The sequence below is a fragment of the Caretta caretta genome, chromosome 3, assembly GCF_965140235.1.
Source record: "Caretta caretta isolate rCarCar2 chromosome 3, rCarCar1.hap1, whole genome shotgun sequence".
NCBI classification, from domain to species: Eukaryota; Metazoa; Chordata; order Testudines; family Cheloniidae; genus Caretta; species Caretta caretta.
This window is the reverse complement of record NC_134208.1, coordinates 168,304,526-168,318,244: the sequence shown is the minus strand read 5'-3', so window position 1 is coordinate 168,318,244 and position 13,719 is coordinate 168,304,526. Positions and strand designations below refer to the sequence as shown.

Below are 13,719 nucleotides of genomic sequence, written 5' to 3'. Positions count from 1 at the left end.
AGTTTGTCAAAAGCTTACACTTTCAATTAGATTGTTAAAGCAGAAATACATCCAAGCTAACAGTCATAGTAATGCACTGTAAAAATACAATTACATGAAATGAAGAGTAACAGACTTTCTTGAAGACTAAGGCCCAGATTTTTAAATGTATTTAGGCCTTGCTGTACTCAGTGTTGTGTCTAACTGATTTAGCAGCCTAAGTCTCAATTTCAAAAGAGATTTAGGCACTTAGGAACCTAAAACCCATGATTGTTAATGGGTCTTAGCTGAAGCTACACTGAGTGCAGCCTTTCAAATCCGGGCTTAAGCTCTCATTTCCAATTAAAATCCTCTCAACAGGTTTGTCTCTTTTAGAACCCTCTAAACCATACACATTTGAAGGTCCATGTATAATTGGGGTATCTACTTCTGAACTGCCATCTTTCTTGCCTAGAAGCACTTCTGCAAAAGACCCAGTGTGTCCCCAAGAGTTCCAGCAGTGCATTGTTATGATCTGGTTTGCCTATGTGTAACTGGTGCCATCTACTGGACAGAATACAGATCAGACTGGATCAAGCATTTCAGTTCTCTTCTAGCTAAGCAAACATAGGTCTGTGGCTTTGATGCTGCATATTGAGAGTACTATTATTTCCCATTCTGCAAGTATATAGTTCATAGAGAACTGATATATTCCTATTGAGGCAACAGATTAGCATTTTCTGTCACCAGTGTAACAATTAGCTAAACCAGTTCATGAAATATCAATTAGTTTCCATTGTAATTCTATGTGGACGGACTTTGTTCCATCAAGGACAGTTCTCCGGAACAGCAGTTTCTTACCAAAAGTTCCTGTTGTTTATCTGTAGCAGATCGTCCAATCACTTTATAGAGGTCCATTAGGTCTCCCAGCATGCCATCACCTAAAACAGGCAGCTGCATTGCAATTGCCGCTAAACAGTGGCACATGAGAATTCTAGCAGCATCCTGAGCACTGTGCAACTGTGTCAGCAAGGACTCAACCACTGATTGGCTCAGATGGGGACGACACTTGGCCAGCTTCACCATACAAGTTAGTGCAATCTGCAATGCGCAAACATCACAATGTTCCACCATCAAGCACTGTCCAACATTAAATTCACTTAAAAATATAAAGAAATCATCACAATATTCAGACTATAAATTAAATTACAGAGCTAATGGAAAACAAGACGTATTTATAAACCTGTACTAGAGGTGTACTCTGCCAAACCACCACATCTCTGTCCAGAAGAGTACAGTTTAAAACCACACACAAGTACAAGACACAGCAGTGTAATATTTTCTTTTCTTACTGGTTTAGTCAACGTAATATTATAAAATTATTTGCTCGGTAATAGCTTGGGACCAAAGGGTAACTGTTCACAAAAGTGTGGTGGTCACTTATGTTAGTTTCTGTTCTTCCACCAGCGAAACCAAGTGCTCTCCGAGATCCCCCTGGAGTAGCAAGAATCCCTTTTCCTCCCCTCATCTACAAATCCCTGCTTTACAACAATTGTCGCTCTAGTTGAAAAGAGCAGGACTTAACTCTCTGAGGCCATCAGTTCTACTTCTGAATTGACAGGAGTTGCTGTCAGTTGCTGAATTGACAGGAGTTGCTGTCAGTTGCTGAATTGATAGGAGGCATGGCTTCTACACTCCTCTGGCTTCATTGTGCTCCTTACCCTTTATCATCTTGGGATCAAAGCACTGGGGAACTTGAAGCTCCTCCCTGGCAGTACACTGTACTCCTACTAGAACACCAGCCAGACTAAGATCTTTCTAGTGTAGAAGATGTAATATGAATGACAGTTGAATTATAAGGTTTACTTGGTCCTGCCTCAGCACAGGGAGCTGGACTTGATAACTTCAAGGTCCCATCCAGCCCTACATTTCGATGATAAACAAAAACAAAACAAAGAAACAGATATTATGACTCTCTTCACCTTTAAGGTTGCTTGAGCACCAGGACTGCTATCTTGGCTACAAAGAACTAAAAGAGACTCAAGGCCAAAGACCGCATCTTGCTCCAAAACCAGGAGATCTAGGAGAAAGGAACAGAGTAAAGCATTCAGTTCTGTTCTACTTATTTTTGAACATGATTGTGAACCTAGTGCTCATGACTGAGGGTGCAACAGCAGGATAATGCAAACTTTCCCCACGCTTCTGCCACACCACCTCAATTCTGATCAGCAACAAGTCCGCTTTTACAAGTCTCAGGAAACTATTTAGTACAGGCTACGGTTTTATGATGTGCACAAGCCTGGAGTAGGGCAAAACTACTGAACATTATGACAATCGTTTACACTGGGGTTTGTACCAACAGCTCTCCAGAGGGGAAGGGCAGTGTTCTAGCTTCTGGTAATGGTACAGAGGCTGCTACAGAGGAGATCAGCACCCATTCAAATAGAAACCCTCTTCAGAGGGATCCCGGGATTAAACAGTGGGGAGAATCTTCATGAAACTCTAAAATATTTATAATTGGTTATAAATCTGCATTCTCCACTGTCCACAAATCTGAGGAGGAACAATTCCAAAGAAAGCCAAGAAACTCGGGGACAGGGCAAGCCTCCCGGCAACAAGAGAAAGTGCACAAAAGCCTGATCATGAGCTGAATTGTTCCACCACCCACTTTGTGAGTTACCTTTTTCTTGGCAAGAAGCAGATATATTAGTCAGAACTCTCACACCATGAGCAGCAATGCCACGGTTATTATGGTAACAGCATTCCTGTGCCAGCTTTACTAAGTCAAATGATCTTGCTGTTGTTGCTGTTCCTAAATAAGGAGACAAAAGAAGGATAGTACAGCAACATAATCCATAATTATGTCACAAGATCTTTTCCACAGTTTTAAGTTCAATTCCGCTTGGCTGACTGTTTCTCTAGTTCAATTTCCCATTCCCCATCCCAGTCTCAAATGTTTCCTCCCCCACATGTGGAATTCCCTCTCGCTGTCCGCATGCATGCGCATATGCTACATAGGCTGGATGTCTCTGATAGCCCTTAAACCTGAAGGCTGCCTAATATTTGTGAATGAAACTTTCCAATGGGACACGGCATTTGCAAGAAGGTAATGAATATTTAACATAGGATCATTATTACACATAAGCAAGCTATGATTGTGTCTCAAATTTTTAATAAATTTCACAGCAGAGGTGCAAATAACTCCAGTAAAATCACAAACAGGGGAAGTGGGAAGCCTGGGAGCGGAGAGTGAGCCAACTCTACATTCACCCTGCAGCAGTGGCTCCTGTCCCACGGGGCTGAGCCTGGCTCCCTGGTCACAACACTGCTCAGGTTTAGTACATTCACACCTCTATCTCCATCTACAGAGGGGTGGATGTGCCAAAACTGAGTGGTGCTGCAACCGCGTGGGACAGATCACAACACCCAGAGCAGGGAGCCAGGCCCAGCCCTGTAGAACAGAGGCCATTGCTGCAGGGTCACACTCACGATTTCGAGAACACTGTGACCTTTGCACCAAATTCAAACCTTCATTATGCATTAGGCTACAAGTCATTTACAGGTTTTTTTTAAATTTATTGGTTATTTTTCTCTGCCTCCATGGCCTATGCAGTTGGATTCCCAGCAACTAAGGCAGTATGGCCTCAGAAATAAGGAGTAAAAAAACCAATACCACTCAGGAGCATTTTAAGAGATCCCTGAAATATTTCCCAAGTTATTCAGTATAATACACAACACATCCAGAATACACAGTTGTGTCAAAAAAAGGTTTTATTGACACTCATGTGCATCATCCTCACATAACTGTTCAGTGGCTTTGCCTCTCCTGGAGAATACAACGGTTCCAGCCTCATGCCAATAAAGCCTAAACTACATCACTCCATGTATTCACTCTCTCTGAAGCATTTTGCACATCTATGGATTTTTTCATCCTATGATCTCAAAGCACCCTATAAACATGATTTAAGCCTCACAATACCGATAGGCTAGGTAAATATTAATAGCCCCACTTTACTAACAGAGACACTGAGGCACAGGAGTAAATGGCTTACCCAAAGTCCCACAACAAATTGAAGCCAGAGCATGGCATAGAATGTCTGAGATCTGCTCTAATATACTACACTCCATCACAATTATAATTTTTATATTATTTATAAAAGCTTGCTTGCATGGACTTTAATGGGGGCAGATTAAAGTTCATGGTTTAGGAAGTGCTTTAGGAGCCTTCAGGGAAGTGTTATGTAAGGTATTATTAACAATAATAAAGTGGCTGAAGATCAACACTTACCAAACCCCTACAATAAAAGGGCTAAAATTTGGCTGATTTAATCTGCTCTTCTTACCTGGAGCTATGCTGAAGTACTGTTTGATGGCAATAGTTCCTGACAGCGTGGCAAGGACAGATAGCATGCCTAGTTTCAAGCTGTCATAAGGAGTTTGAAGAGCACATTCACAGAGTGCCTAAAAACCAAAGAGAAAAGAATATGGGGGGGGAAAAAAAAAATCTTACAAACTCACCGTCTTCATAAATGTTTGCTCTTTTTTTTTTTTTTTAAACTTTGTAGTTAATTTTAATACAGGTAAAACTGTATAGGAAAAAAAAATCACTATCGACATCAAATTCAGATCTTGCAAATATATTTCCTCACTTGCCATTGTCCTAAAGCAATTTTAATAGACTGCGTACAAGTCTTGTCCTCAAAGTGACACGGCTTTCACAAGTTATCAATAAAATATATTATGTTTGTTAAAATATCACTAACTTTTCACCTGACATTTCTCAATAATAAAACCTCTGTAGAATTTGGAGACAGAGTTATCCACCATTCCACAGATAGTGCATACAATATTCAACTTATTACAATCCGTGAAGGTCCTTGTTTCAAGGAGAACTGTCTGTAAACAGTTTCAAGTGTCACTTCCTGCAACACCACTTACAAAAAAGTGTTTTTAAATAAAAGAAAAATTATCCAATGGAAAAGAATAAAGATTCTAAGCTTGCTGATAATAAACACTCTGAATTTTCTTGGTTATCATCATCTATTTGTGTTATGGTAGCTTCTGGAAGTCCCAATCCCATTGGTCTTAGCACTGCTTGCCTTGATAAGTTTGCAGTCCTACCACAGGCCTGTCTGATCTCTCAGCTAAGGAGAGAACATATTAATTTTAGGGCTGTCAATTAATCGCAATTAACTCAAGCAATTAAAATAAATTAACTCAATTAAAAAAATGAATCTCAGTTTTAATCGTACTGTTAAACACTAATAGAATACCAATTGAAATTATATTTTTGGATGAGTATTAATATAGTAGTTGTATGAAATGAATTGAAATATACTATTTCTTTTATTTTTTACAGTGCAAATATTTGTAATAAAAAATATAAAGTGAGCACTGTACACTTTGTATTCTGTATTGTAACTGAAATCAAAACATTTGAAACACGTAGAAAACATCAAAAACTAATAAATTTAAAGTGGTATTCTATTAGTGTTTAACAGTGTGCTTAAAATTGCAATTAATCACAATTATTATTTTTTTTAATAGTAATAGTTTGACAGCCCTCATTAATTTTACAGGCTGCCACTTCTGGTATTTAAAACTGTATATGAAGATAAATCTAGCTTTATTCGAGACCTCCTCTTCAAGCGATCTCTTCACATGTCTAAGTACTCACCCCTGCCAGGTGGGCCGAGAAAAACTATGCAATGTCCTTCTCATGAAGTTTCCCCATCAACTCCCACCTGCATTAGTAGTACGGCCTTTTCTGTGCTGGCTTGTAAAGTATTAGATTTTATTCTTTTAAAAAAAAATTTTAAATATAGTGGTCCAAGCATTTTAACTGGGGTATGGGAGGGCAACTCAAACTATGTATTAACACAGCCAATGCACAAACCAAAGACTTTTTTAAATTAAGCTACTCTGTCAAGCAGCTGTTAGTGGACAGTTGAGGGTGATTAAAATTAAGAAAAACCTGAAATGCATCTGATACCCTGTAGGCACATTTACAATGAGAAATGACATGTCAGTTTGGCAAGAAAACCAAACTCATTAATCTGAGGTAGTAGAACATCCCACTCTGTCATCTAACTCATTAATATGAGCCCAATATGAAAGTGCTTAGTGTTGCTGAGAGAAGCTTGATGTGAGTTTGTCTTGCAAAGCATGTCATAAGGCAAGAATTGCTTAAAAAGAGCACTGCTGCTACTTTTAACTAACACTTCTTCCTAAAATGGACAAGCTTAGTTTTCCATGTTTAACAGGGACATCTATACTTCTATACTCATTTGTAAGAAAAAAGACGGCATTTAGTTGAAAAATTTTACAATAAAAATGTTTCTTAAAGATTGCAAACCTGAATGTTTTCTCTGCTCCATGTATGTGGGGTTTTGTTTGCCAATAACTTTAGATCTTGGATAGCAAGTCTTTTCACAGCTTTCCTGGGGTCATTTTTCAAGTATTGCAGCAAAAGCTGAATCTGCAACAATAAACAGAGCTTAAAATATTAAGTAGGATTCTGTAGTTAAATTAGTTAAAAAAACCACACACGTAAGCAGAGGTTACAACAGAGAAATCCTTTTAAAAAAAAAAGCTCACAAGATAACTGTATACGATTCACATGTATATTCAAAGCATTCAGGACTGTTCAGAGCTCAGACAGCGTTGCTGCTAAACACCCAAGGGCTGGGAGAGCAGTCTACATATTTCCATAAAAATGGAGCACACCAGGTATCCTATCATGTTTCAGGTTGCCTATATCTAATACCATCAACAGTGGCTTCTGAACTGGAGTAGCACTTACCCAAGCCATCTCAGACAGAGTTGTTCTGTTAGGCTAAAGGCTGCCAGTGATAGATCTTGTAGTCTAGTGTGGCTACAAGAGGCTAAGAGTGGACCAACAGATTTTCATGATTTTTTTTTTTTTTAAATAAGAATGAGTTAACCCAATACCACACTTCATTTATATATGGATTTACTGTGTGCTCATCACTTGTCTGGGCCCACACAGTTACAATTACATAAGAGGAAAACATTCCCCCTTTAAGCTGAGAATGTCACTATAGTTCCATGTCTTGACTGATATTTGTAATTTACATCAGTGGGTTCAAGTGCCTCTTTACATACAAAGACCTTAAATGTATGTTCATTTTTCTAGTTTGCAGATAAGAGATTGGGTTTGGTGGAAGGAAAGGATCCCAACTAATCAGAGAAGGCAACAGAGTGAGAAGCAGGTGCAGGGGCCTGCATACAAGAAGCAAGATGTAAGAGCTCCAAGAGAAGCAGGGTATCAAATGTTATTGCCCCTTTTAAGGAGGAGATTGTTTGGACGGGGTTGAAGAGACAAATAGTATATAAATAAAGAATAAATAAATAAATGCAGTTTCTAGGATACTTCTCATCTGCAGTAGGGATAGGAACACAGACTATGATCTAACTATTTTCACTATCAGAAAGGAACTGAGATGTTTAAGCGGTTTTGCACTTTCAAATAAGGGATTACCTTTAGAGCAATTACGTGTTACCTGTTTGGGTATGTCCACCAAAGAGGAAGCAGCAAGCAAAGTAAAGGTGTGGAGAGTAACAATGACCATCTTGGTGGAAGGATAGGATGTTACCAGCTGTTGGAGAAGTTGACGGGAGCTAGATGCCAGGCTGGCATCATGGTGCATGTGCTGTAGTATGGGGATCAACTTCAGCTTCAAGTCCACTGGCGTGGCTAAGCCTAGTGCATGGAAAGAGGTATTTAGGTGCCAGAGCAGATCTCAATGAACCCTGAACTTTTCAAATACTACATTTAAATGACATTGGTGACTGAGACAAAAAAACACAGAAAGACAAAGTAAAGGCCAGTTGTGGGAAGCAGCAGCTAGAAGTGCTGGAGGCAGGACGCAATTCCTGAAACAGCAGGTCTCAGTGCTAAACAGACTCCACCAGACCATTAAAGAGCAGTATTGTCAGTTTCCAAGGAGACTGGGACCCAGCCTTTCTCAATTAGAATGGCCTTAAGAATGGATGGGTAAAGTGGCTGGGAAACAATTACTCCTCCTTTGGGTGTGCCTCAATTATATTAATAGTCATCCTTCAAATTACATTACATTATTCCAATTATAATAAAGGAAAAGAGACCCATGTTATAACATTAAGTCACTGCAAAAGGCTCAAGACAGAAGGGCAGCCTTGTCAGAGACTAGAGGCAAAGAGAGAAACCTAGAGATTCTAAGTCAACATAAAAACCCACATTACATAGTATTTGGACATGCTATGACACACATGGATTCAGTTTACCAGATACATTAGAACATGCTTTGGATATTTACATTTTTGAAGACATTCAAGCTGTAGTCCAGAGCCCTGCCCGGCATCAATCGTTAGCTCACTTAACTTCAGGCAACTGGAATGTTTCAGGGAAGTATAGGGATGAGGGAGCAATGGATTCTGGTAACATTTAAACATTAGGAGGGACAATACTAAAACCTTTTCATTTTCTTCCCGTTATTCAATACACCTACATACCCTGAATCATTTCACTGATTTTGTTACATATTCCTCCAGCAAAATCCCTGCGAAGAGAAAAGACACAACTGAACTTCAAATTGCGACTGTTATGGTTTAATAATGATCCAAGAAATTAAGAGGGACTATAAAAAGCAGGATTGTGCTTGTGAACTTCAAGATTTAAGAGTAATTTTGCAAATCCAGAAAGACATTTTTGTTTGCTTGACTGAAATTTGCTGCTACTAGTCAACATCACAGAATAATGCCACATTTAGACACTTGTTACATAATTAGTTTCCATCAATCTAGACTTTCAACCTGAGATTACAGATCTACCAAGTCTATCACTTAGCCTAACTAAAGAATTGAGTCTCTTGCCCATCTTTATCCGCACCAACACAAGCAGGAACATTTGCTCCAATGCTAACACTCTTGTAAGATCACTATATTATGTGTTAAACAATGTAATTTGCTACAAGTGCTCTTTTGTAGAGACTTAAGATTCTAGGGAAAGACTGCTACAACCAAAAGCTTTCCCTAACCTTGTGTAATGCTATTTGAACAACAGCAAGAAGTTTTATTTGACTCGGTCTTTATTTGTAGAACAAAATATAGGGTGCTCCAGGTGTAGACAATTGATTTTAAAAAATATGTTAATGGGGTTGATTACTGAACCTGCAGGATAAAGGAGTTTTAGGCACATGTTCTATTAAAATGAGCTAAGATTATTGTGATTTTTATGAAACTCTCCATAAACAGAAGTGATGGTTCATTCAAACCTTTGTTTAGGACAGTTTATTGTCACTTAGTCCCCCGCAGAGAAATCAGGAAATCTGCAGTGCAGATTCCAAGGAGATAGAAATTGACTCAGATTTTGTTAAAACACAGGTAATGTAATTGCAAAAAGAAAAGGAGTACTTGTGGCACTGAATGCATCTGATGAAGTGAGCTGTAGCTCACAAAAGCTTATGCTCAAATAAATTTGTTAGTCTAAGGTGCCACAAGTCCTCCTTTTCTTTTTGTGAATACAGACTAACACAGCTGTTACTCTGAAACAGGTAATGTAATGTTACAGAATATTTTCCTCTTAAAATTGCACAAGAAGGTTTTGGGGATTCTTTTAATAAAACCCCACAACCTATACAGTTCACCATTAATGACCACAGGAACTATATAAAATGGCAGTTTGGTTTGGAAAAATGTTGACACCCATCTTAAATGGAGTCCACTGAATTTTTCTCACTTTAAAAATACAATTGTAGTTGCCAGATTCACTCACTTTCCAGACATTCTTAACATTTTAAGAGTAGGTTGTAGGAAATTTAGAGCAACACCACCAACGTGAAATAGACAAATTTAAAAAAAAAAAGTTGAAAGTAATTTCAGACACTATTTCTGCCATGGATTCCCCTTGCCTATGTTTACCACTTTATAATCTCACTTCCATTTTTTGGGTTTTTGTATTTTTTAAATGGTCTTCACCTCGGTGAAAGAATTCACAAAAACTGACTATAAAGGAAAAACATGGAAAAAAATTCCCTTGAATCCCTTTTAATTAAAGAAATTTTAGGGATTACATTTAAAAAGTAAAGAAAAAATTTAGATAAGAGTGTGATTTTTAAGTTACCATGTTTATTTAATTAAAGTTTTTTCCCCCTTATATTTCTTAACTTTTCCTCACAGCTTTTAAAAAATGAAAGCAAATTTCAATGAGTTTCAAATGCCCCTGCTGGGTGTGGTTTTAAATAGGATTTCAAGTTTCCTGCAACATTCATGCTGTACATTATAAATGGTACAGATCTCTTTTGTATCTCCCCACATATGGCATGGCAAGTACTGCAGAAGGTTATCCCAAATTTACTGAAGGACAGTGAAGAGTCCTACTGTATTAATAGTGCTTCCACTCCTTAAAATACGAACAATAAGAGCACAGAAGAATTTACAGCTTACTTTGACTGTGCAGAAAAGTTAGCAGCAGCAAATATAGCAGCTTCGACCTCAACATTATCATGGGAATCCAGGCTCTGGCGAATACTGTGATGTGCATTCTTCCTTTCTGGGATTATGGATGCCATACTCCCCAACATCCTACAGAAGTAAATCACAGCGGCATCAGAAAGCAACTAATTCAGTGTGTAGGGAAATGTGAACCAAAATGAACATAAACTATGAAGATAAGAATTAGATCTGCAGTAATTCCTTTAAGAAAGCTCAGACATACATAATATATGGTCAAAAGCTTCCTACCTAATCACAAAACTCTGTGCCTTCCTTCTCCTCACAACTGCTTACTGAGGTCAAAACTAACCAACTGTAGATTTTTTAACTGCTGAACCAGCAAGCAATTATAATCTATCAAGATGTGATCATGACTTGTGCTGACCCAAGACATCACCTGAGAAGCCTATACCAACAGGGCTCAATTAAAGTTCCAGAAAATGTAAGGGAGGAAAGCAGCGTTACCACCACAAGTCCTCTTTCAGGGTGAGGTCTCTCACCCTTGGCAGAGCACCCACGCTGGCCAGGGAGGTGCAATTTATCCCATGATGTTTGAGTGAATCCAGTCTGTTACCGCTAACATTATTAAAGTTACACAAAAGTTTTGACTGTGCATTTCTCATTGGCTTTCCTAGGAGTTTACACCTTGTGCACTACTTGGACAATGCAGGGAAACCTCCTCCAAGTTCACATATCATGCAATGAGCCGAAAGTTTCAAGGGCAGAGGTAGAGGAAAATAATATATAATGATCAGTAGAAATGGTGAAAATAAGTCAGATACAAAAAAAAAAAATGTTGTAAAAAGTCAAATTATTCCGGTTTTGTACAAGCAGTAGTGGAACCATAATGGAAATTTATGCACAGTTTGTGATCTCAATATATCAAATGCAAGGGTGTTAACATAACATACACGTTTTATACATTCCAGGAGGCACAAAACACAAGTTAAGGTACTTGTGCATGCAACCCACCAATACTGCATATGTAAGATGCAGTTTTGCTCTCTGATACATCTAGGCAACTCTGACCACGTCAAACAGATATCTAGTATCCTCCTTATTCAGGTCACAAATATGTTACCTTATTCCCTTTAAAAACAGCTGTCTTGTACTTTCCTTTGGATAAGAGGAAACAGCCTGATATTCATTCTTAATGTTGCAGAATTAATTCCAGTTTTTAAAGACTCTAAATAATTAATGAACATTACTTTTCTAACTAAACAGCCGTCACATAAAGCCTTAGGATAAGTAGTTTTAAATTAGGAAGACATACCTGAGTGTGATTGCTCGAGCAACCGGATCATTGCTATGAATCACAGAGAAAACTCTTTTCACAAACTCATCCACATTCAGGATCTTCTCTAAGTGCTTTTCACTCTGCTGAGTGACTTTCAGGACACATAGCCTCAAGAAGTTGTTTCTATTGGAAGATGTACACAGTACATTACACACACACACACACACACACACACTTCTGTGTAATGGAAATTCACAAACAGGCTGGGAATCAGAATAATGATTATAACTGATTTAAATTAATAAATTAAATTTACAGACCACTACAAAACACCCTATTTTACATTTGTTTTGTACTAGGATTAGTATATGTTTTGGGCTCAATCCTTTTTTGGGAGTGGTAGTACTGCAAAGAGGTCTGAGTGGATGCAGGTGTCAGTGGGACCTATGTTTGCATCTACATTGCTGGCTGATCAACAATGGCTGTAACTGGGGCAAATTCCCACTGCAGACAAAACTTTAGAACAGGGGTTCTCAAACTGGGGGTCAGGACCCATCGGGGGTCGCAAGCTGTCAGCCTCCACCCCAAACCCCGCTTTGCCTCCAGCATTTATAATGGTGATAAATATATAAACAAGTGTTTTCAATTTAGGGAGTGGGGGGTCAGGTCACACTCAGAGGCTTGCTATGTGAAAGGGGTCACCAGTACAACAGTTTGAGAACCATTACTTTAGAAGGACAGAATAACAATGCCTTCAATTGTTCCTTATCACTCCAAACCACGCAGGATGTCAGCTGGCTCCAAACAGAGTCCATCCAACCCTCCTTAGGGCTTGGCTACATTTGCAAGTTAGCGTGCATTAAAGCAGCCCCGGGTGCCCTAACTCACTACCTGTCCACACTGACAAGTCACGTAGAGCGCTCTGACTCTGTGGCTAGAGCGCTCCTGGTACTCCACCTCAGTGAGAAGATTAACACTTGGTGCGTCTTGGCTGAAACGCCCAGGCATCAGTGTGAACAAGGTGTCGCATTACTGCGCTCTGATCAGCCACCGGAAACATCCCATAATCCCCTTAAGTCAAGTGGCCACTCATCATTGTTTTGGAATCGCTACAGGAATGCCCTTTGAAAGCTCCGTTTCTGACAGCCAGCATGCTTATCTGCTCTGAGACAAAGCAAACGATTACTGTGGAATGCTGTGTGTGTGAGAGAGAGAGAAACGGGTAGGGGGGAGGAAGGGGTCTGCTGTTGTCCAAACTTACAATACAGCATGCCAACATGCTCTCAGCCCCCCAAAAACCCACTCTCTCTCCCCCCCCACATACACAAAACACACTCCCTGTCACACTCCACCCCCCACCCCTATTTGAAAAGCACATTGCAGCCACTTGCATGCTGGGATAGCTACCACAATGCACTGCTCTCTGTGGCCGTTGCAAGAGCAGCTAACATGGCCATGCCAGTGCGCTTGAAGCTGTCAGTGAGGACAAACTGCAGTGCTTTCCCTACTGCGCTCTATGAAGGCTGGTTTAACTCAAAGCGCTCTACACCTGCAAGTGTAGCCATGCCCTTAGACAGGATAGTAGCTGTGAAGTAGGGAAAGCAGGAAGATTATCTAGGCTTCAAAGGACCATGGATCAGAGAAAATTACTTGAGGATCAGGGATGTGAAGCAGCACAATACTTACCCAACTCTGAAAACATCAGCCAGCTTTAGGAATGCAGAATTAATGAGAATCGGGAATGGATATTTCTGAAAGAGTCTGGGAAAACGGACAACAGCTTCACATTGCTCCCCAAGTTTTCCAGACCTGAGGCCTATGTGAAAAACAACAATTATTTTCTAGCAGTATAGCTATGGTTTTCCCTGACGGAAGACCGAAAAACTCAAGATTATCTAGAGTGGAAATAAGATGGAGCATGACAAATCTAATATAGGAGGTAAAATGGGCTATTTACCCTCTCAAGTAAAACTTAAGGGCAAAGTTAATGAAACTGAAAGGTAACAAATCTGCAACTAATAAAAAAGACA

General features: G+C 39.4%; 1 protein-coding gene across 1 annotated transcript in view; it reads right to left on the bottom strand.

Annotated features, from left to right (window-relative positions):
* The window catches only part of INTS7 (integrator complex subunit 7), a 36,255-nt gene that overhangs the window by 19,599 nt on the left and 2,937 nt on the right, over positions 1–13,719 (bottom strand). Inside the window, exons 2-11 of the mRNA XM_048843112.2 lie at positions 13,376–13,505; positions 11,726–11,872; positions 10,405–10,542; positions 8,473–8,519; positions 7,482–7,681; positions 6,314–6,436; positions 4,302–4,419; positions 2,639–2,770; positions 1,941–2,038; positions 820–1,059 (exon numbers count right to left, since the gene is read on the bottom strand). Coding sequence (XP_048699069.1) covers positions 820–1,059; positions 1,941–2,038; positions 2,639–2,770; positions 4,302–4,419; positions 6,314–6,436; positions 7,482–7,681; positions 8,473–8,519; positions 10,405–10,542; positions 11,726–11,872; positions 13,376–13,505 — 1,373 coding nt within the window. The remainder of the gene's footprint in view (positions 1–819; positions 1,060–1,940; positions 2,039–2,638; positions 2,771–4,301; positions 4,420–6,313; positions 6,437–7,481; positions 7,682–8,472; positions 8,520–10,404; positions 10,543–11,725; positions 11,873–13,375; positions 13,506–13,719) is intronic.